The 22,172-nt window shown below is 52.6% G+C and overlaps 2 protein-coding genes across 2 annotated transcripts in view; one reads left to right on the top strand and one right to left on the bottom strand.

Annotated features, from left to right (window-relative positions):
- Window positions 1–22,172, top strand: part of LOC144595034 (uncharacterized) — a 311,478-nt gene that overhangs the window by 191,783 nt on the left and 97,523 nt on the right. The gene's annotated exons all lie outside the window — the stretch shown is intronic.
- Window positions 1–22,172, bottom strand: part of clpb (ClpB family mitochondrial disaggregase) — a 114,459-nt gene that overhangs the window by 73,852 nt on the left and 18,435 nt on the right. The window contains exons 3-5 of the mRNA XM_078401972.1: window positions 20,070–20,156; window positions 8,197–8,300; window positions 4,189–4,317 (exon numbers count right to left, since the gene is read on the bottom strand). Of these exons, the coding sequence (XP_078258098.1) occupies window positions 4,189–4,317; window positions 8,197–8,300; window positions 20,070–20,156 (320 nt within the window). The remainder of the gene's footprint in view (window positions 1–4,188; window positions 4,318–8,196; window positions 8,301–20,069; window positions 20,157–22,172) is intronic.

Raw genomic sequence — 22,172 nt, 5'->3', positions numbered from 1 at the left:
GTTACATCCTCAAAAAATTCCAGTAGATTTGTCAAGCATGATTTCCCCTTCGTAAATCCATGCTGACTCGGAATGATCCCGTTACTGCTATCCAAATGCTCAGCAATTTCGTCTTTTATAATTGACTCCAGCATCTTCCCCACCACTGATGTCAGACTAACTGGTCTATAATTACCCGTTTTCTCTCTCCCTCCTTTCTTAAAAAGTGGGATAACATTTGCTATTCTCCAATCCACAGGAACTGATCCTGAATCTATAGAACATTGAAAAATGATCTCCAATGCTTCCACTATTTCTAGAGCCACCTCCTTAAGTACTCTGGGATGCAGACCATCAGGCCCTGGGGATTTATCAGCCTTCAGTCCCATCAGTCTACCCAAAACCATTTCCTGCCTAATGTGGATTTCCTTCAGTTCCTCCATCACCCTAGGTTCTCCGGCCCCTAGAACATTTGGGAGATTGTGTGTATCTTCCTCAGTGAAGACAGATCCAAAGTACGGTTTAACTCGTCTGCCATTTCTTTGTTCCCCATAATAAATTCCCCTGCTTCTGTCTTCAAGGGACCCACATTTGCCTTGACTATTTTTTTCCTCTTCACGTACCTAAAAAAACTTTTGCTATCCTCCTTTATATTATTGGCTAGTTTACCCTCGTACCTCATCTTTTCTCCCCGTATTGCCTTTTTAGTTAACTTTTGTTGCTCTTTAAAAGAGTCCCAATCCTCTGTCTTCCCACTCTTCTTTGCTATGTTATACTTCCTCTCCTTAATTTTTATGCTGTCCTTGACTTCCCTTGTCAGCCACAGGTGTCTCTTACTCCCCTTAGAGTCTTTCCACCTCTTTGGAATAAATTGATCCTGCAACCTCTGCATTATTCCCAGGAATACCTGCCATTGCTGTTCTACCGTCTTCCCTGCTAGGGCCTCCTTCCAATCAATTTTGGCCAGCTCCCGCCTCATGCCTCTGTAATCCCCTTTGCTATACTGTAATACCGACACTTCCGATTTTCCCTTCTGCCTTTCCATTTGCAGAGTAAAACTTATCATGTTGTGATCACTGCCTCCTAATGGCTCTTTTACCTCTAGTCCCCTTATCAGATCAGGATCATTACACAACACTAAATCCAGAATTGCCTTCTCCCTGGTAGGCTCCAGTACAAGCTGTTCTAAGAATCCATCTCGAAGGCACTCTACAAACTCTCTTTCCTGGGGTCCATTTCCAACCTGATTTTCCCAGTCTACCTGCATGTTGAAATCTCCCATAACCACCGTAGCATTACATTTTTGACACGCCAATTTTATCTCCTGATTCAACTTGCACCCTATGTCGAGGCTACTGTTTGGGGGCCTATAGATAACTCCCATTAGGGTCTTTTTACCCTTACAATTTCTCATTTCTATCCATACTGATTCAACATCTCCTGATTCTATGTCACCCCTTGCAAGGGAATGAATATCATTCCTTACCATCAGAGCAACCCCACCCCCTCTGCCCACCTGTCTGTCTTTTCTATACGTTGTGTACCCCTGAATATTCAGTTCCCAGCCCTGGTCCTCTTGTAGCCATGTCTCAGTGATCCCTACAACATCATACTTGCCCATGACTAACTGAGCCTCAAGCTCATCCACTTTATTTTTTATACTACGCGCATTTAAGTACAACACTTTAACTTCTGTATTTACCTCCCCTCTCACATCGTTCACAATTGGCCCTGCCCTTAATTTCTTTTCCGCTCTAGAACTTCTGTTCCCATTCTTCCGAGAGTCTTTTGCAATATCTCCTGTATTCCCTTTTACCTCATCTTCATATTCACAATTTGTTAACCCCTCCCCCCCACTACTTAGTTTAAAGCCACAGGTGTCACACTAGCAAACCTGCCTGCCAGAATGTTTGTCCCCCTGCTGTTAAGATGCAACCCGTCCCTTTTGTACAAGTCACCCCTAGCCCAGAAGAGATCCCAGTGGTCCAGAAATCTGAATCCCTGCTCTCTGCACCAGTCCCTCAGCCATAAATTCATACCCTCTATCTCTCTGTTCCTGGCCTCACCAGCACGAGGTACCGGTAGCAGTCCAGAGATAACTACCTTCGACGTCCTACTTCTCAGCGTGATGGTTCTATCAAGATCTTGTCAAGGACACAATGGTCAGAGTTTAGTTCAGTTCAGTTTAGTTTATTGTCACGTGTACCGAGGTACAGTGAAAAGCTTTTTTGTTGCGTGCTAACCAGTCAGCGGAAAGGCAACACATGATTACAATTGAGCCATTCAATTGACAATAGGTGCAGGAGTAGACCATTTGGCCAGCACCACCATTCAATGTGATCATGGCTGATCATTCTCAATCAGTACCCCGTTCCTGCCTTCTCCCCATACCCCCTGACTCCGCTATCCCTAAGAGCTCTATCTAGCTATATCTAGCTCTATCTATTCACTGTGTACAGATACATGATAAGGGAATAAGGTTTAGTGTAAGGTAAAGCCAGCAAAGCCCAAATCAAAGATCGTCCGAGGGTCACCAATGAGGTGGATCGTAGTTTAGTTTAGTTTACAGATACACAGCGGAAAAAGGCCCTTCGGCCCACTGAGTCCGCACTGACCAAGGATCCCGCGCATTAACACCATCTGTAGGAGCCATTTGTGTTTGTGCTAACTGTTAGCATTTTATATTATTTTGTATCTTGCTGTGTTATTTTCGGACACTTGGGGGTTGTTGTGAGATGAAGACGTTTATGGGCATAATGGACTGGGAGGAGCCAGCATTAGGAGTATATCTGGGAATGTGGAGATGGGAGGGGCAGACACAGGGAACATGGCGAGATATAGTTCTCACCAGACCTGAGACGAGAGAAAAGTTTAGAGAGGTACAGATCTGTTTGTAGTACTACTTCAATAAACGACTAATTAAACTGAAACGTCTTTAAGATCTCTCTGTTGGGGCTCTGCGTCTCTACTACCCTCTGTGAAGTAAGGCAGTCGGAAAGGACTTTATTGGAAAAGGACTGAAGTTGCCATTAGACTGTCCCAGGCCTGATCCCTGCACATTAACGCTACCCTACACACACCTGGGACAGTTTTACATTTACACCAAGTCAATGAATCCACAAACCTGCACGTCTTTGGAGTGTGGGAGGAAACCGAAGATCTCGGAGAAAACCCACGCAGGTCACGGGGAAAACGTACAGACTCCGTACAGACAGTGCCCGTAGTCGGGATGGAACCTGGGTTTCTGGCGCTCACCTGCAAGCGCTGTAAGGCAGCAACCCTAGCGCTGCGCCACCGTGCCGCCCCCTGGACTGCTCTCAACCATAGAGAGCATCCTAACACATGGCATCCCTTTGTGGTACCTCAGCTGCACGGAGGCAGAGAGGAAAGTTCTCCAGCGGGTAGTCCATAGAGCTCAGAGGACCATCGGAACACAGCTACCAGCCTTGGAGGGCATCTACAACACACGATGCCTCAGAAAAGCCACTAGCATCCACAAAGACTCTTCATACCCCTGCAACAGTCTGTTCGAACTTCTACCATCGGGCAGACGATACAAGGCCTTCTACGCCCGCACCTCCAGACTCAGGAACAGCTTCATCCCCAGGGCCATAGCTGCCATGAATTGGTCCTGCTGAGCCGGATGGTCACATCGCACAGTGATAGACAATAGACAATAGGTGTAGGAGGAGGCCATTCGGCCCTTCGAGCCAGCACCGCCATTCACCGCACCATCATGGCTGATCATTCTCAATCAGTACCCTGTTCCTGCCTTCTCCCCATACCCCCTGACTCCGCTATCCTTAAGAGCTCTATCCAGCTCTCTCTTGAATGCATTCAGAGAATTGGCCTCCACTGCCTTCTGAGGCAGAGAATTCCACAGATTCACAACTCTCTGACTGAAAAAGTTTTTCCTCATCTCTGCTCTAAATTGCTTACCCCTTATTCTTAAACTGTGGCCCCTGGTTCTGGACTCCCCCAACATTGGGAACATGTTTCCTGCCTCTACTTGCACTTTATTCTGTTTTAAAACTGTTCTAATTTGTTTTATAGGGTTGTTTAAATTAATACTGACTGGCTAATTAATTTATTGCATCGTATGGGAGGCGCGTTCCCAATCTCGTTGTACCCCTGTACAATGACAGTAAAGATATATTGTATATTGTATTGTATTGTAAGTGATTGGCGCTGTGAGGGGGAGCTGCTTACCGGCGTGAAGCAGCAGCTGGGCGGTGTGGAGGTCGTTGGCAAGTACGGCGTAGTGCAGAGCGCTGCAGCCGTGGAAACTGGCCCGCGTGTTCAGCCGGTTGCAGAACTCATCCTCCCTGCTCACCAGCACTGCCGGGGGAAAGCACAGCGCTGGTTAATCACCCCCCCACCACATGGAAACATAGAACAGAGAAACGTGGAAACATAGCTGCACGAGTAGACACCAAGCCGCAGTAACTCAGTAGTACTCTGCGTTGTGTTTTGGTAAACCAGCATTTGCACTTCATTGTGTTGACTTAGAAACATAGAAAACAGGTGCAGGCGGAGGCCATTCGGCCCTTTGAGCCAGCACCGCCATTCAATATGATCATGGCTGATCATCCACAATCAGTACCCCGTTCCTGCCTTCTCCCCGTATCCCTTGATTCCGTCAGCCCGAAGAGCTAAATCTAACTCTCTCTTGAAAACATCCAGTGAATTGGCCTCCACTGCCTTCTATGGCAGAGAATTCCACAGATTCACAACTCTCTGGGTGAGAAAGTTTTTCCTCATCACAGTCCAAAATGGCCGACCCTTTATTCTTAAATTGTGGCCCCTGGTTCTGGACTCCCCCAACATGGGGAACATTTTTCCTGCCTCTAGCCTGTCCAATTCTTTAAGGATTGTCTATGTTTCTATGTCCCCGCGCACGCACTCTCTCCTCAGTGCGGTATGCGGCCCTTCTGCCCCACTCTCCACACCGACCAACATGCCCCACCTGCACTCGTCCCACCTGCCCACGTTTGCCCGTACACCTATCCATGTACCTGTCCAAGTGCCCTCTAAATGTTTCATTCCGTTTAGAGATACAACGCTCCCCGAGCATTAACACTATCCTACTCACACTGGGGACAATGTTTACATTCATACCAACCCAATTAACCTACAAACCTGCACGTCTTTGGAGTGTGGAAGGGATCCAAACTTCTCGGAGAAAGAAAAACGCAGGTCACGGGGAGAACGTACAAACTCTGTACAGACAGCACCCATAGTCGGGATGGAACCCGGGTTTCTGGCGCTGTGAGGCAGCAACTCTACCGCTGCGCCACCGTGCCGCCCTAAATGATTCCTGCCCTCACAAAACCCTCTGGGATCTGAGATTAACATCTGGTGTACAGCAATCCATCCAGATAATAGAGGCATTCTGCACGGACACATGCCCTTTGACCCCCTCTCATCCATGCCTCATCTCAGCCGGTCTCAATAGCCTGCACTTGGTCCATATCCCTCTAAACCCTTCCTGCCGAAGTACCTGTCCAAATGTCTTTTAAATATTGTTACAGTATCTGTCTCAACCACCCACTCTGGCAGCTCGCTCCATACACCCGCCAGCCTCTGTGTTATACAAGTGTGCATGTGTGAGATAGAGAGGGAGATAGAGAGGGAGAGAGAGAGATATGCAGAGAGAGAGATATGGACAGAGAGGGATATGGAGAGAGAGAGATATGGAGAGAGAGAGATATGGAGAGAGAGATATGAAGAGAGAGTAATGGAGAGAGATGGAGAGAGAGATATGGAGAGATAGAGCGAGATAGAGAGATGGAGTGAGAGATGGAGAGAGGGAGAGAGGGAAAGAGAGAGGGGTAATGTGTGTGTCCGTGTGCATGTGTGTGCGTGCATGTGCACGTGTGCTTGTGCATGTGTGTGCGCGTGCGTATGTGCGCGCGCATGCCTTGTGCGTGTGTGTGCACGCAGGTGTGTGCATGTGTGCGTGCGCATGCATGTGTACGTGTGCGCGTATGTGTGTGCGCGTGCCTTGTGCGTACGTGTGCATGTGTGTGCGCGTGCCTTGTGCGTACGTGTGCATGTGTGTGTGCGCGCAGATGTGTGCATGTGTGTGTGTGTGCATGTGTGCGTGCGCATGTGTGTGTACGTGTGTGTGTATGTGTGTGCGTGTGCCTTGTGTGTGTGTGTGCATGTGCGTGTGTGCGTGACTTTAAACCTTTTTATTTCCGACACGGAAAGTGTAGGGAACAGTGGTTGCCACGGAAGATGAATCTCAGACACTACCAGTCTCCACTATAAAAAGATTAAAACGTTATTATTGTTTTCCCCCATGGTTCAACGTGACAGGGCAGTCATCATTTGTAAAAAATGTCTGTGCATGAGATAACTACAGTAAACTCAATAAAGTGTCAGCTGGTGACTGCTCTGCCATCCATCAGCGGAGCTGGCCGGAACATTTCACTCCTCCTTGCAACTGACACTAAAACAGATGCTGGCAATATTTCTGCAACATTTGAACATTAAAAAACAACAAAAGACAGGGGAGGGAGGGAGGGAGGGAGGATGTGACAGGAGAGGGGAGGGGATGATGTGGTGGGAAGAAGAGATCCAGTAAATTAATAAACCGGAAACAGACATTAAATTAGTTTTGTTTAAAGATACAGCGAGGAAACAGGCCCTTCGGCCCACCGAGTCCGCGCCGACCAGCGATCCCCGCACATTAGCGCAACACTACACACATTAGGGACAATTTACAATTAAGCCAATTAACCTACAATTAAAGCCAATTTACAAACAAGCCAATTAACCTACAAACCTGCACAACCTTTTTCAATCAGAGGGTGGTGGGATCCATAAGCAGCTGCCAGAGGAGGTAGTTGAGGCGGGGACTATAACAACAATTGGACAGGTTCATGGTTTGGAAGGGTTAGAGGGACATGGGCCAAACATAGGACTAGTGTAGATAGGGCATCTTGGTTGGCATGTGCAAGACGGGCTGAAGGGCCTGTCCCAATGTTGAGTTCAGTTTAGTTTATTGTCACGTGTACTGAGGTACAGTGAAAAGCTTTTGTTGCGTGCTAACCAGTCAACGGAAAGACAACACATGATTACAATCGAGCCGTCCACAGTGTACAGATACGGGATAAAGGGAATAACATTTAGTGCAAACTCTGATTTTTATCCTAGTTTTACTCTATGACTAACTTGCAGAGAGTTGTGGATGTAGCCCAGTCTACAACAAAGCATGTGCGTGCGTGTGTGCGTGTGTGTGCGCGCACATGATGGATGGCACGGTGGTGCAGCGGTAGAGTTGCTGCCTTGCACCGTGTGCAGCGCCGGAGACCCTGGTTCCATCCCGACTACGGGTGCTGTCTGTACGGAGTTTGTACGTTCTCCCTGTGACCGTGTGGGTTTTCTCCAAGATCAGGTGCTGTCTGCACGGAGTTTGTACGTTCTCCCCGTGACCTGTGTGGGTTTTCTCCGAGATCTTCAGTTTCCAAAGGCGCGCAGGTTTGTAGGTTCTTTGGCTTGGTACAAATGCAAATTGTCCCGAGTATATGTAAGATAGTTTAAGAAAATAGCTGCAGATGCTGGTACAAATCGAAGGTATTTATTTCACAAAATGCTGGAGTAACTCAGCAGGTCAGGCAGCATCTCAGGAGAGAAGGAATGGGTGACCCATTCCTTCTCTCCTGAGATGCTGCCTGACCTGCTGAGTTCCTCCAGCATTTTGTGTTTAGTTTAGTTTAGTTTAGAGATACAGAGCGGAAACAGGCCCTTCGGCCCACCGGGTCCGTGCCGACCAGCGATCCCCGCACACTAACACTATCCTACACACACTAGAGACAATTTTTACATTTACACCAAGCCAATTAACCTACAAACCCGCACGTCTTTGGAGTGTGGGAGGAAACCGAAGATCTCGGAGAAAACCCACGCAGGTCACGGGGAGAACGTGCAAACTCCATACAGACAGCGCCCGTAGTTGCGATCGAACCCGGGTCTCCGGCGCTGCATTCGCTGTAAGGCGGCAACTCTACCGCTGCACCACCGTGACCGACCGATAGTGTTAGTGTGCGGGGATCGCTGGTCGGCGCGGACTCGGTGGGCCAAAGGGCTTGTTTCCGCTCTGTATCTCTGAACAAAACTAAATAAGAAGGATGCCAATTCGAGACCCGGGGAGGTGGGGGGGAGGGGGGGATTGACTGAGACTCTGCCGGGCAGTGCACGGACCGGACATACCTTCCAAGGAGTGGACTCGCTTCTCCCTCGATGTCTCGTACACGTTTCTGAACTCATCTCCCAGGTTGGGATCAGCCCCGGCCTCCAACAGCACCTTCACCCCGCTGTAAGCAAGACAAACACACCTCTCATCAGTCAGAGTCACAGAGTGATACAGTGTGGAAACAGGCCCTTCGGCCCAACTCGCCCACACCGGCCAACAATGTCCCAGCTACCCTAGTCCCACCTGCCCGCTCTTGGTCCATATCCCTCCAAACCTGTCCTATCCATGTACCTGTACAACTGTTTTTTAAACGATGGGATAGTCCCAGCCTCAACTACCTCCTCTGGCAGCTCGTTCCATACACCCACCACCCTCAGTGTGAAAACCTTACCCCTCGGATTCCTATTAAATCTTTTCCCCTTCACCTTGAACCTATGTCCTCTGGTCCTCGATTCCCCTACTCTGGGTAAAAGACTCTGTGCATCTACCTGATCTATTCCTCTCATGATTTTGTATACCATAGGTTACAGGAGCAGAATTATAGGCCATTCGGTCCACCGAGTCACATATCTGAGGAAGGACGTGCTGGCTCTGGAGAGGGTCCAGAGGAGGTTTACAAGAATGATCCCAGGAATGAGTGGGTTAGCACATGATGAGCGTTTGTGGGCACTGGGCCTGTACTCGCTGGTGTTTGGAAGGATGAGGGGGGACCTCATTGAAACTTACTGAAAAGTGAAAGGCCTGGATAGAGTGGATGTGGAGAGGATGTTTCCACTAGTGGGAGAGTCTAGGACCAGAGGGCACAGCCTCAGAATTAAAGGGCGCTCTTTTAGAAAGGAGATGAGAAGTAACTTCTTTAGTCAGAGGGTGGTGAATCTGTGGATATCATCGCCACAGACGGCTGTGGAGGCCAAGTCAGTGGATATTTTTAAGGCAGAGATAGACAAATTCTTGATTAGAACGGGTGTCAAAGGTTATGGGGAGAAGGCAGGAAATGGGATTTGGAGGCAGCCATGATTGAATGGCGGAATAGACTCGATGGGCCAAATGGCCTAATTCTACTCCTGGAACTTGTGCAGTTATTGAAACATATAGGATCATTAAGGGATTGGACACGCTAGAGGCAGGAAACATGTTCCCGATGTTGGGGGAGTCCAGAACCAGGGGCCACAGTTTAAGAATAAGGGGTCGGCCATTTTGGACTGAGATGATGAAAAACTTTTTCAGTCAGAAAGTTGTGAATCTGTGGAATTCTCTGCCTCAGAAGGCAGTGGAGGCCAATTCTCTGAATGCATTCAAGAGAGAGCTGGATAGAGCTCTTAACGATAACGGAGTCAGGGGGTATGGGGAGAAGGCAGGAACGGGGTACTGATTGTGGATAATCAGCCATGATCACGGTGAATGGTGGTGCTGGCTCGAAGGGCCGAATGGCCTCCTCCTGCACCTATTGTCTATTGTCTTTAGTCCCATCCACCTGCATTTGGCCCATTTCCCTCTAGACACTTCCTATCCATATATCTGTCCAAATGTCTTTTGGAAGTTACGATCGTGTCTACGTCTCTGGCAGCTCGTTCCAGATAAAGACGATCGTCTGCGTGGAAAGCCTGTCCCTGAATCCCTCAAATCACTGCTCTAGACTGGGGGGGAAGAGAGAGAGGGGGGAGTGGGAGGGAGTGAAGGAGAGAGGGGGGGAAGGGAGTGGAGAGGGGGAGAGAGAGAGGGGGAGAGGGAGGGAGTGAAGGAGAGAGGGGGGGAAGGGAGTGGAGAGGCGACGGAGAGACGGAGGAGGGAGTGAAGGAGAGGGGGGGAAGGGAGTAGAGAGGGGGAGAGAGAGAGGGGGAGAGGGAGGGAGTGAAGGAGAGAGGGGGGAAGGGAGTGGAGAGGGGGAGAGAGAGAGGGGAGAGGGAGGGAGTGAAGGAGAGAGGGGGGGAAGGGAGTGGAGAGGGGGAGAGAGAGAGGGGGAGAGGAGGGAGTGAAGGAGAGAGGGGGGAAGGGAGTGGAGAGGGGGAGAGAGAGAGGGGGGAGAGGGAGGGAGTGAAGGAGAGAGGGGGGAAGGGAGTGAGAGGGGGAGAGGGAGAGGGGGGAGAGGGAGGGAGTGGAGGAGAGAGGGGGGAGGGAGTGGAGAGGAGAGAGAGAGAGGGGGGAGAGGGAGGGAGTGAAGGAGAGAGGGGGGAAGGGAGTGGAGAGGGGGAGAGAGAGAGGGGGGAGAGGGAGGGAGGAGAGGAGGGAGTGAAGGAGAGAGGGGGGGAAGGGAGTGGAGAGAGGGAGAGAGAGAGGGGGGAGAGGGAGGGAGTGAAGGAGAGAGGGGGGGAAGGGAGTGGAGAGGCGACGGAGAGACGGAGGAGGGAGTGAAGGAGAGGGGGGGGAAGGGAGTAGAGAAGGGGAGAGAGAGAGGGGGAGAGGGAGTGAAGGAGAAAGGGGAAAGGGAGTGGAGAGGGGGGAGAGGGAGAGGGGGAGAGGGAGTGAAGGAGAAAGGGGGAAAGGGAAGTGGAGAGAGGGGGGAGAGGGAGAGGGGGGGAGAGTGAGTGAAGGAGAAAGGGGGAAGGGAGTGGAGAGGGAGAGAGAGGGAGAGGGACGGAGTGAAGGAGAGAGGGGGAAGGGAGTGGAGAGGGAGAGAGAGGGAGAGAGGTGGATGGATGGGGGAGAGTGGAGGGGTGAGAGGGGGGTAGAGGGGGGGAGAAAAGGGGGGGGACATCAAAAAGGAAAAGGGAATTTAAAAAAGGAGGGAAAGTGCTAGATATTTATTGGCGTTAAACCACTCATCCTTTCAGAGTGCTGGTTCTGGAGTGGAAGTGCAGGAGAGGGGAGGAGAGGGGAGGGGAAGGGAGGAGAGGGGAGGGGAGGAGAGGGGAGGAGAAGGGAGGGGAGGGGGAGGGGAGCAGAGGAGGGGATGGGATGGGAGGAGAGGGAGGGGAGGGGAGGGGGAGGCGATGGAGGGGAGGAGGCGATGGAAGGGAGGGGTGGGGGAGGGGATGGGAGGGGATGGGAGGGAGGGGTGGGGGAGGGGATGGGAGGGGAGGGGATGGTGTCAGTGAGCTGAGCTGCGAGCAGCAGCAAGCAGTGTAGTCGTGTGCGATGAAGGGGGGCAGTGGCTGTTCGCTGCAGGGGGTACAGACACAAAGGGCAGCATTCTGGGCAGGTGACGGTAGGCAGGGGTGAGTACATGAGGCCATGGCTTTCCCTGAGCACCATGCGACTTTGTAAAGACGGGAGGCAGGGGTAGAAACAGCGGCAGCGCGATCCCCACATAAACTAAACATCTGCGGCCTTTTACACTTCAGAGATGCTGAGCGGAAACTGGCCCTTCGGCCCACCGAGTCAATAAGTGATAGGAGCAGAATTAGGACATTCGGCCCATCGAGTCCACTCCGCCATTGGCTGATCTATCTCTCCATCCTAGCCCCATTCTCCTGTCTTCGCCCCAATAACCCCCAACACCCGTACTAATCAAGCCCGAGCCGACCACACGATCACCGTACACGAGCACCATCCCACACACCAGGGACAATTTACAACTTTGTTTTAAACCAAAGCCAATTGACCAACAAACCGGCACGTCTTCGGAGTGTGGGAGGAAAGCACCCGTAGTCAGGATTGAACTCTCTCACCCCCCGCCCCTTCCACACCACGGCGCTCCCTCCCTCACCTCCGCCCCTCCCACAGCGCCACCTCCCTCACCCCCGCCCCTCCCACAGCGCGGCGCTCCCTCCCTCACTGCCCCTCCCACAGCGATCCCTCCCTCACTGCCCCCACCCACAGCGTGGCGCTCCCTCCTCACTGCCCCTCTCACAGCGCGGCGCTCCCTCACTGCCCCTCCCACAGCGCGGCGCTCCCTCCCTCACCCCCGCCCCTCCCACAGCGCCACCTCCCTCACCCCCGCCCCTCCCACAGCGTGGCGCTCCCTCCTCACTGCCCCTCTCACAGCGCGGCGCTCCCTCCCTCACCCCCGCCCCTCCCACAGCGTGGCGCTCCCTCCCTCACTGCCCCTCCCACAGCGATCCCTCCCTCACTGCCCCTCCCACAGCGTGGCGCTCCCTCCCTCACTGCCCCTCCCACAGCGCGGGTGCTCCCTCCCTCACTGCCCCTCCCACAGCGTGGCGCTCCCTCCTCACTGCCCCTCCCACAGCGTGGCGCTCCCTCACTGCCCCTCCCACAGCGTGGCGCTCCCTCACTGCCCCTCCCACAGCGTGGCGCTCCCTCCCTCACTGCCCCTCCCACAGCGATCCCTCCCTCACTGCCCCTCCCACAGCGTGGCGCTCCCTCCTCACTGCCCCTCCCACAGCGTGGCGCTCCCTCCTCACTGCCCCTCCCACAGCGCTCCCTCCCTCACCCCCGCCCCTCCCACAGTGCTCCCTCCCTCACCCCACCCCTCCCACAGCGCTCCCCCCTCACCCCCGCCCCTCCCACAGCGTGGCGCTCCCTCCCTCACTGCCCCTCCCACAGCGCTCCCCCCTCACCCCCGCCCCTCCCACAGCGTGGCGCTCCCTCCCTCACTGCCCCTCCCACAGCGCTCCCCCCTCACCCCCGCCCCTCCCACAGCGTGGCGCTCCCTCCCTCACTGCCCCTCCCACAGCGCTCCCCCCTCACCCCCGCCCCTCCCACAGCGTGGCGCTCCCTCCCTCACTGCCCCTCCCACAGCGCTCCCCCCTCACCCCCGCCCCTCCCACAGCGTGGCGCTCCCTCCCTCACTGCCCCTCCCACAGCGCTCCCCCCTCACCCCCGCCCCTCCCACAGCGTGGCGCTCCCTCCCTCACTGCCCCTCCCACAGCGCTCCCCCCTCACCCCCGCCCCTCCCACAGCGTGGCGCTCCCTCCCTCACTGCCCCTCCCACAGCGCTCCCCCCCTCACCCCCGCCCCTCCCACAGCGTGGCGCTCCCTCCCTCACTGCCCCTCCCACAGCGCGGCGTTCCCTCACCACTTAGACGTGAAGCTATTTTGAACCCATTTAGTTTAGTTTAGAGATACAGCACGGAAACAGGCCCTTCGGCCCACCGGGTCCGCACCGCGACCAGCGATCCCCGCACACTAACACTATCCTACACCCACTAGGGATAATTTTACAATCACCAAGCCAATTAACCTACAAACCTGCATGTCTTTGGTGTGTGGGAGGAGACCGAAGATCTCGGAGAAAACCCATGCAGGTCACGGGGAGAACGTACAAACTCCGTACACACAGCGCCTGTAGTCGGGATGGAACCCGGGTCTCCGGCGCTGCATTCGCTGTAAGGCGGCAACTCTACCGCTGCGCCACCGTGACTGCCATTTCTTGAGTGGACTGTATTGATCGTCCGGGGGAAGAACAAAGCAATGTTAAAATGGAAGCCAGGATGAAACTGGGCCTGTTATGGAATGGCATCTCATCTGATATCAACTGTGCGAGCATTGAAGCTGACTTTTCATTTCTAGCCCAGGGACACAAGGAGACCGGATTTTATTGCTGATCCTCTCAGCGCTTGTAATGAGTGGTTTGCTGGGCCACTTTAGAGGGCAAATGAGCCAAGAACATTACTGTCAAGAGTTAAGCCGGGACGGGCAGGGCGGATAGAATCCTGCACTCAGGGTCATTACTGATCCAGTTGGGATTGGCAACAATCAGACAACTTTATGATTACTTTTACCCAGACAAGATTTTTATTTCTGTTAAAACGGAATTGAAATTCTTGAACGGCTGCTCGGGGACTTGAGGCCCGATTCTCCGGGTTATTAGCGGAATATCATGAGCTGCAGTCCCGGTTGCAAAAAGACATTAATTACTGGCAAACTGAATCTTTCCGAAGGCTTCATGCTCCAAACAAGCACATGCCTCTTCCTTCAACCTCTCAGTGACATTTCCACCATTTCCCACAGAGTTGCAGCTCAGAAACAGGCCCTTCGGCCCACGTTGGTGACCCTCGGACTATCCTTGATCGGACTTTACTGGCTTTACCTTGCACTAAACGTTATTCCCTTATCTGTACGCTGTGAATGGCTCGATTGTGAAGGGCAAGATTAGCAAGTTTGCTGATGATACAAAAGTTAGTGGTTTTGCAGGTAGTGAAGGTGGTTGTGAACGATTGAAGCAGGATCTGGATCGATTGGCCAGGTGGGCAGAGGAATGGTTGATGGAATTTAACACAGAGAAGCGTGAGGTGTTGCATTTTGGGACGTCTAACATGGGCAGGACCTACACAGTGAATGGCAGGCCTCTGGGTAGTGTTGTAGAGCAGAGGGATCTAGGAGTGCAGGTGCATGGTTCCTTGAAGGTCGAGTCGTAGGTAGACAATGTCCCAGCTATCCTAGTCCCACTTGCCTGCACTTGGTCCATATCCCTCCAAACCTGTCCTATCCATGTACCTGTCCAACTGTTTCTTAAACGATGGGATAGTCCCAGCCTCAACTACCTCCTCTGGCAGCTCGTTCCATACACCCACCACCCTCTGTGTGAAAAAGTTACTCCTCAGATTCCTATTAAATCTTTTCCCCTTCACCTTGAACCTATGTCCTCTGGTCCTCGATTCCCCTACTCTGGGCAAGAGACTCTGTGCATCTACCCGATCTATTCCTCTCATGATTTTGTACACCTCTATAAGATCTCCCCTCGTCCTCCTGCGCTCCATGGAATAGAGACCCTGCCGATTCAACCTCTCCCGACACCTTACACCCTCTAGTCCTGGCAACATCTCTAAAGTGTAAAGTCTATAACTCAAGCCTGCAAGTCCTGGTGAATCTCCCCTGCACCATTCCCAACTTGTACTCCTGCATAATCCTAAAGCTCTCTGCATTGAAACCTACCTGCTTGCGTTGAAATTAATTCAGTTGAGAGACACAGGGTGGAAACAGGACCTTTGGCCCACTGAGCCCACACCGGCCATCAGCCTGAAGAAGGGTCTCTACCCGAAACCTCACCCATTCCTTCTCTCCAAGATGCTGCCTGACCCGCTGAGTTAGTCCAGCATTTTGTGAATAAATACCTTCGATTTGCACCTGCAGTTATTTTCCTACACCGGCCACCGTTCACCCTCGTTCACACTAGTTCTATGTTACTCCAACTTCTCACCCACTCCCTGCACACTATGGGGCAGTTCACAGAGGCACAATGAACCCACAAACCTGCAAGCTGGGTGACCAGTACTGCACACAGTGCTCCAAGCGTGGTCTCACCAATGACTTGCACAGCTGCATCGTGATGTCCCAACGTCTGCACTCAACACCCTTCCCAACCAAGGCCAGTGTGCCGGGGGTCACAGATTTCCAACTGTAACAGGGGGGACCACATTGAAACGTACAGAACAGTGAAAGGATTGGACAGAGTGGATGTGGGAAGGATGTTTCCACTAGTGAGGGAGTCTAGGACCAGAGTTCACAGCCTCAGAATTAAAGGACTTTTTTTTAATGAAGGAGATGAGGAATTTCTTTAGTCAGAGGGTGGTGAATCTGTGGGATTCTTTGCCACAGAAGGCTGTGGAGGCCAAGTCAGTGGATATATTTTAGGCAGAGATAGATAGATAGATTCTTGATTAGTGCGGGTGTCAGAGGTTATGGGGAGAAGGCAGGAGAATGGGGTTAGGAGGGAGAGATAGATCAGCCATGATTGAATGGCAGAGTAGACCTGATGGGCCGAATGGCCTCATTCTACTCCTATTCCTGATGAAATGGGCCAAACGCGGGCAGATGGGATTAGCATAGATGGCTGGCCAGGCCAAGTTGTGCAAGAATGGCCTGTGTCCGTGCTGTATCACTCTAAAGCTCTCACACGGATGAAGAGATCCTCTGGTTTTATCCGTGTAGGAAGGAACGGTGGCGCAGCGGTAGAGTTGCCGCCTTACAGTGAATGCAGCGCCGGAGACTCGGGTTCGATCCCGACTACAGGTGCTGTCTGTACGGAGTTTGTACGTTCTCCCCGTAAAAAAATGTCCCTAGTGTGTGTAAGGTAGTGTTAGTGTGCGGGGATCGCTGGGCGGCGCGGACCCGGTGGGCCGAAGGGCCTGTTTCCACGCTGTATCTCTAAATCTAAAAACTGCAGATGCTGGTTTAAACCAAAGGGAGAGGCGCAATGCTGGAGTAACTCAGCGGGACGGGCAGCATCTCTGGAGGGAAGGAGGTGACCGTTTGACCAGCCAGACCACCAGTTGCTGGGAAATCAGTGGTGGAGCTGTACCTGTGTCAACTACCTCCTCTGGCAGATCGATCCACACAGAGAGAGCCTGCCTAGCCTGTTGTTTGGGTTCTTTACCACTATTTTATTGAATTTTTGTTTATTATACATCTTCTACATGAATTGTGTTTTCACAATTGAGTCTGAAGCAGGGCGACACAGTGGTGCAGCGGTAGAGTTGCCGCCTTACAGCGAATGCAGCGCCGGAGACCCGGGTTCCATCCCGACTACGGGCGCCGTCTGTACGGAGTTTGTACGTTCTCCCCATGACCTGCGTGGGTTTTCTCCGAGATCTTAGGTTTCCTCCCACACTCCAAAGACGTGCAGGTTTATAGGTTAATGAAAATGTAAATGTATAAATTGTCCCTAGTGGGTGTAGGATAGTGTTAGTGTGCGGGGATCGCTGGGCGGCGCGGACCCGGTGGGCCGATAGGGCCTGTTTCCGCGCTGTATCTCTAAACTAAACTAAAGGGTTTCGACCCGAAACGTCACCCATTCCTTCTCTCTGCCTGCCCCGCTGAGTTACTCCAGCTTTTTGTGTCTGTCTTATGTTTACCGGCCTGTAGTGCCGCTGCAAGTAAGGATTCCACTGTCCTGTTGTCGGTACACATGACGATTAAATACTCTTGACTCTTGACTTAAACTTTTGCTCACAAGCCAAGAGCAGACAAAACGGTCACACTCCATTGCTGCTCCCCCTGTCCCCCCCCCTCCCCCTCCCTCTCTCGCTCCCACCTTAAGAAAAGACCAAAGGATGTTCCTCGGTCTCCTGACTTTTCTCTGAAATCTCCGAGCGCAAACAGACCGGCCTGGACTTCAAAGCGACACGGCGTCCCTCGATGTGTGGCTCTGACCCCCCCCCTCATCCGTCCCCCGTCCCCTTTCTCTCCCCTTCTTCCTGCAGGCCGAACGCATCAAAGGGTGATTTTCTGAAGAGGCTGCACGCACACATGGTGAGAGATGAAGGGCCGGGCTGGAGGACATGGAAAGCAAACAGAACCGAACAACAGAACAGACGCTCCCTCCACTGTGAGACTTAAGCACGTGCGCACACACACACACACCGACACACACACACACACACACCCCGACACACTCACACACACACGCACATCCACACGCACCCCGACACACACACACACACCCAACACACACACACACCCACACACACACACATCCCGGCACACACACACCCCGACACATACACACACACCCCCCGACACACACACCCCCCCGACACACACACACCCCGACACCCACACTCACCCCACACACACACCCCGACACACACACACACCGACACACACACACGCACATCCACACACCCCCACCCCGACACACACCGACACACACCCCGACACACACACACACGCACCCCGACACACACACCCCGACACTCACACACACCCTGATACACACACACACACACGCCCATACACACCCGACACACTCACACACCCCCACACACACACACCCCGACACACACACACCCCGACACACACACACTCCGACACACACACCCCCACACCCCGACACACTCACACCCCGACACTCACACACCCCGACACACACACACCCTGACACACGCACACCCACCCCGACACACTCACACACCCCGACACTCACACACACCCCCACACACCCCGACACACACACACTCACACACACCCCCACACACCAACACACAAACACACCCACACTCTGACACACTCACACACACCCCGACACACTCACACACACCCTGATACACACACACACCGACACACACGCACGCCCATACACACCCCAACACACTCACTCACTCACACACCCCGACACACACACACACATACACCGACACACATACACACGCACACACCCTGACACACACACTCACGCTCACACACACAACCAGAGAGCAGTGCTGAACTACTATCATCTACCTCATAGGTGACCCTTGGACTATCCTTGATTAGACTTTGCTGGCTTTATCTTGCATTAAACATTATTCCTTATCATGGACGTATCTGTGCACTGTAAATGGCTCGATTGTAATCAAGTATAGTCTGCTGACCGGATAGCATGCAACAATAACTTTTCACTGTACCTCGGTACACCTGACAATAAACTAAACATACACACACCCCGACACACACACACACACACACACACTCCCCGACACACAAACACATATACCGACACACACACACCCTGACACACACACTCACGCTCACACACTCACACACACACACACACACACACACAACCAGAGAGCAGTGCTGAACTACTATCAGCTACCTCATAGATGACCCTTAGACTATCCTTGATTAGACTTTGCTGGCTTTATCTTGCACTAAACATTATTCCTTATCATGCACGTATCTGTGCACTGTAAATGGCTCGATTGTAATCATGTATAGTCTGCTGACCGGATAGCATGCAACAATAACTTTTCACTGTATCTCGGTACACCTGACAATAAACTAAACACACACACACCCCGACACATACACACACACACCCACCCCGACACACACACACACCCACCCCGACACATACACACACCCACCCCGACACACACACACACCCACCCCGACACACACACACACCCACCCCGACACACACACACACACGCACACACCCGTTTCGGGTCCCGAAACGTCACCCATTCCTTCTCTCCTGAGATGCTGCCTGACCTGCTGAGTTACTCCAGCATTTTGTGAATAAATACCTTCGATTTGTACCAGCATCTGCAGTTATTTTCTTGGACTATCCTTGATCAGATTTTGCTGGCTTTATGTTGCACTGAAAGTTATTCCTTATCATGTATCTGTGCACTGTAAATGGATCGATTGTAATCATGTATTGTCTTTCCGCTGGCTGGATAGCACGCTACGAAAGCTTCTCACTGTACCTCGGTACACCTGACTTTAAACTAAACACACACTCACACACACACACTCACTCACACACACCCCGACACACACACACACACACACACACACACAGTGCTTGGGAACGTGGATCCTGCCTCCTTTGTGTCCCGGTCTGCCGCCAGTCTTGTTTTGCGACATTAAAGCCTTGTGCTGATGGACTGCAGGCGGGGCGGATAAACCATCCTTTCTCCAGGGTCAGCCAGGCTCCAAAGCAAATTTGCTCAGGGGCTCACGGACTGAAATTGGATTTCAAAGTAGAAACAGTTTGGCCCGCATGTCCAGGCAGGGCAGGGCGCCCCTCCGCCCGTCTCATTCAGAAGCCGACGCACTGAGAGAAGGCAAACCTTCCCCCCGACCGACCATGCATGCATTAGCGTGTGAAGAGCACACAGCTCAAATACCACTGCCCAGACCCGCTCAGCCATCCTCCCTCGTCAATAGACATCTTTCAAAAGCTGCCTCATCCACGCAGGAGCCCAGAACACAGAGTGCTGGAGTAACCCGTGGGCGACACGGTGGCGCGGCAGTAGAGTTCCATCCCAACTACGGGTGCTGGTGCATGGTTCCTCGAAGGTGGAGTCGCAGGTAGATAGGGTGGAGATAAAGGCCTTTGCCACGTTGGCCTTCACCAGTCAGAGTATTGAGGATAGAAGTTGGGATGTCATGTTGCAGTTGATCAATGCGGGTGACAGGGGTGATGGGGAGAAGGCAGGAGAATGGGGTTAGGAGGGAGAGATAGATCAGCCATGATTGAATGGTGGAGTAGACTTGATGGGCCGAGTGGCCTAATTGTGCTGCTATCATTTACGAGCCTGTGGTCGGCAGAGACTGCACCTACCTGTGGTTGTTGTTCATGGCTGCGACCATCAGTGGCGTCCAGCCCAGCTTGTGCCTCTGTGAGACGGGAACCCCCTTCGATAGCAACCTGCAGGAAAGGCAACACAACTGGGTCAGTGCAGCAACTGTGTGCGACTAGATTACAGGCCGCACTACAGGTAGAGCCGCTGCCTCATAGCATGGGTTCCGGGCTCGATCCTGACCCCCCGGGTGCTGACCGTGTGTGCGTGGAGTTTGCACGTTCTCCCCGCGACTGGTAGGCACAGAGTGCTGGAGTAACTCAGCGGGTCAGGCGGCATCTGTGGAGAACATGGATAGGTGACGTTTCACAGAGTGCTGGAGTAACTCAGCAGGTCAGGCAGCATCTGTGGAGAACATGGATAGGTGACGTTTCACAGAGTGCTGGAGTAACTCAGCAGGTCAGGCAGCATCTGTGGAGAACATGGATAGGTGATGTTTCACAGAGTGCTGGAGTAACTCAGCGGGTCAGGCAGCATCTCTGGAGAGAGGGAATGAGTGACACTTTGGGTCGAGACCCTTCAGACTGAGTCTGAAGAAGGGTCTTGCCCCGAAGCGTCACCCATTCCTTCTCTCCACAGATGCTGCCTGACCCGCTGAGTTACTCCAGCATTTTGTGCCTTCCTTCGATTTAAACCAGCATCTGTAAACCAGCATCTCACTACGGAGTGAACTTTGTGGGTTCACTCCGGGTGCTCCGGTTTCCTCCCACATCCCAAAGACGTGCATGAATGTAGGTTAATTATCCCTCTGTAGACTGTCCGTAGTGTGTAGGGAGTGGGTTAGAAAGTGGGATAACATGGAACTAGTGTGAACAGGTGATCAAGGGTTGGTGTGGAAGGGCCTGTTTCGTGCAGGATCATTTTGCCCAAGTGATCTCAGTTCCTCATCTAAAAGATACCTTTCACAGTTCTGCAGTATTGGCTTGAATGCTCACGCTTTAATCTCTGAGTGAGGATTTAGACTTTTAGACTTTATTGGCACAGTGTGGAAACAGGTCCTCTGGGCCACTAGGTCCGCGCCGGCCTGCGATCGCCCCGTACACCAGCACTGTCCCACACACCAGGAACAATTTACAATTTATTTACCCAAGCCAATTAACCTGCAAATCTGTACGCCTTCGGAGTGTGGGGGGAAACCGGAGCACCCGGAGAAAACCCACGCTGGTCACGGGGAGAACGTACAAACTCCATACAGACAGGGCCCGCGGCCAGGATGGAACCCGGGCCTCTGGCGCTGTGAGGCAGCAACTCTACCGCTGTGCCACTGTGTTCCGGTTTCCCACATCCCAAAGACGTGCGGGTTTGCCGGCTAATTGGCCCTCTGTAAACTTTCCCTAGAGTGGAGGGAGTGGATGAGAAAGTGGGATAACATGGAATTAGTGTGAACGGGTAATCGATGGGCAGAATGGACTCGGTCGGCTGAAGGGCCTGTTTCCGTGCTGTATCTCCAAACACAGGATCGAACCCACACCAACAACCTCCCATTCAATGATACTTTATCATGGCTTGTACCTAGATACAGCAAAACTCAATGCACAAATTACACAGGTATTGGCGGCGAAACAAAGTTACACAAGTATTCATCATAGTCCCCACATACATGATCACCAGATGAGCCAAAACATTATGCCCACCTGCCTAATATGCTGTTGGTCCTCCGTGTGCAGCCCCATACGCAGCAGGGTGCGATGCACTGTGTATTGTGACACATTCCTCCCGTCACCACCATTAACGTTTTCTGTGACTTGTGCCACAGTCGACCTTCTGTCGGTTCGGACCAGACGGGATAGCCTTCGTTGTCCTCGCGCATCGATGAGCCTTGGTCGCCGGTTTGTGGTTTGTCCCTCCTCGGACCACTGTCGGTCGGTACTCACCACTGCTGGCCGGGAGCACCCCACAAGCCTTGCCGTTTCACAGATGCTCTGACCCAGTCGTCTGACCATAACAATTTTGCCGTTGTCAAAGTCGCTCAGGTCTTTACTCCTGCCCATTTTTCCTGCATCCAACACGTCAACTTCAAGAACTGACTGTTCACTTGCTGCCTAATATATCCCACCCCTTGACAGGTGCCATTGGAACAAGAT

This window comes from Rhinoraja longicauda, chromosome 7 (genome assembly GCF_053455715.1).
Source record: "Rhinoraja longicauda isolate Sanriku21f chromosome 7, sRhiLon1.1, whole genome shotgun sequence".
In the NCBI taxonomy this organism is placed as follows: Eukaryota; Metazoa; Chordata; class Chondrichthyes; order Rajiformes; family Arhynchobatidae; genus Rhinoraja; species Rhinoraja longicauda.
This window is presented reverse-complemented; position numbering and strand designations above follow the sequence as displayed.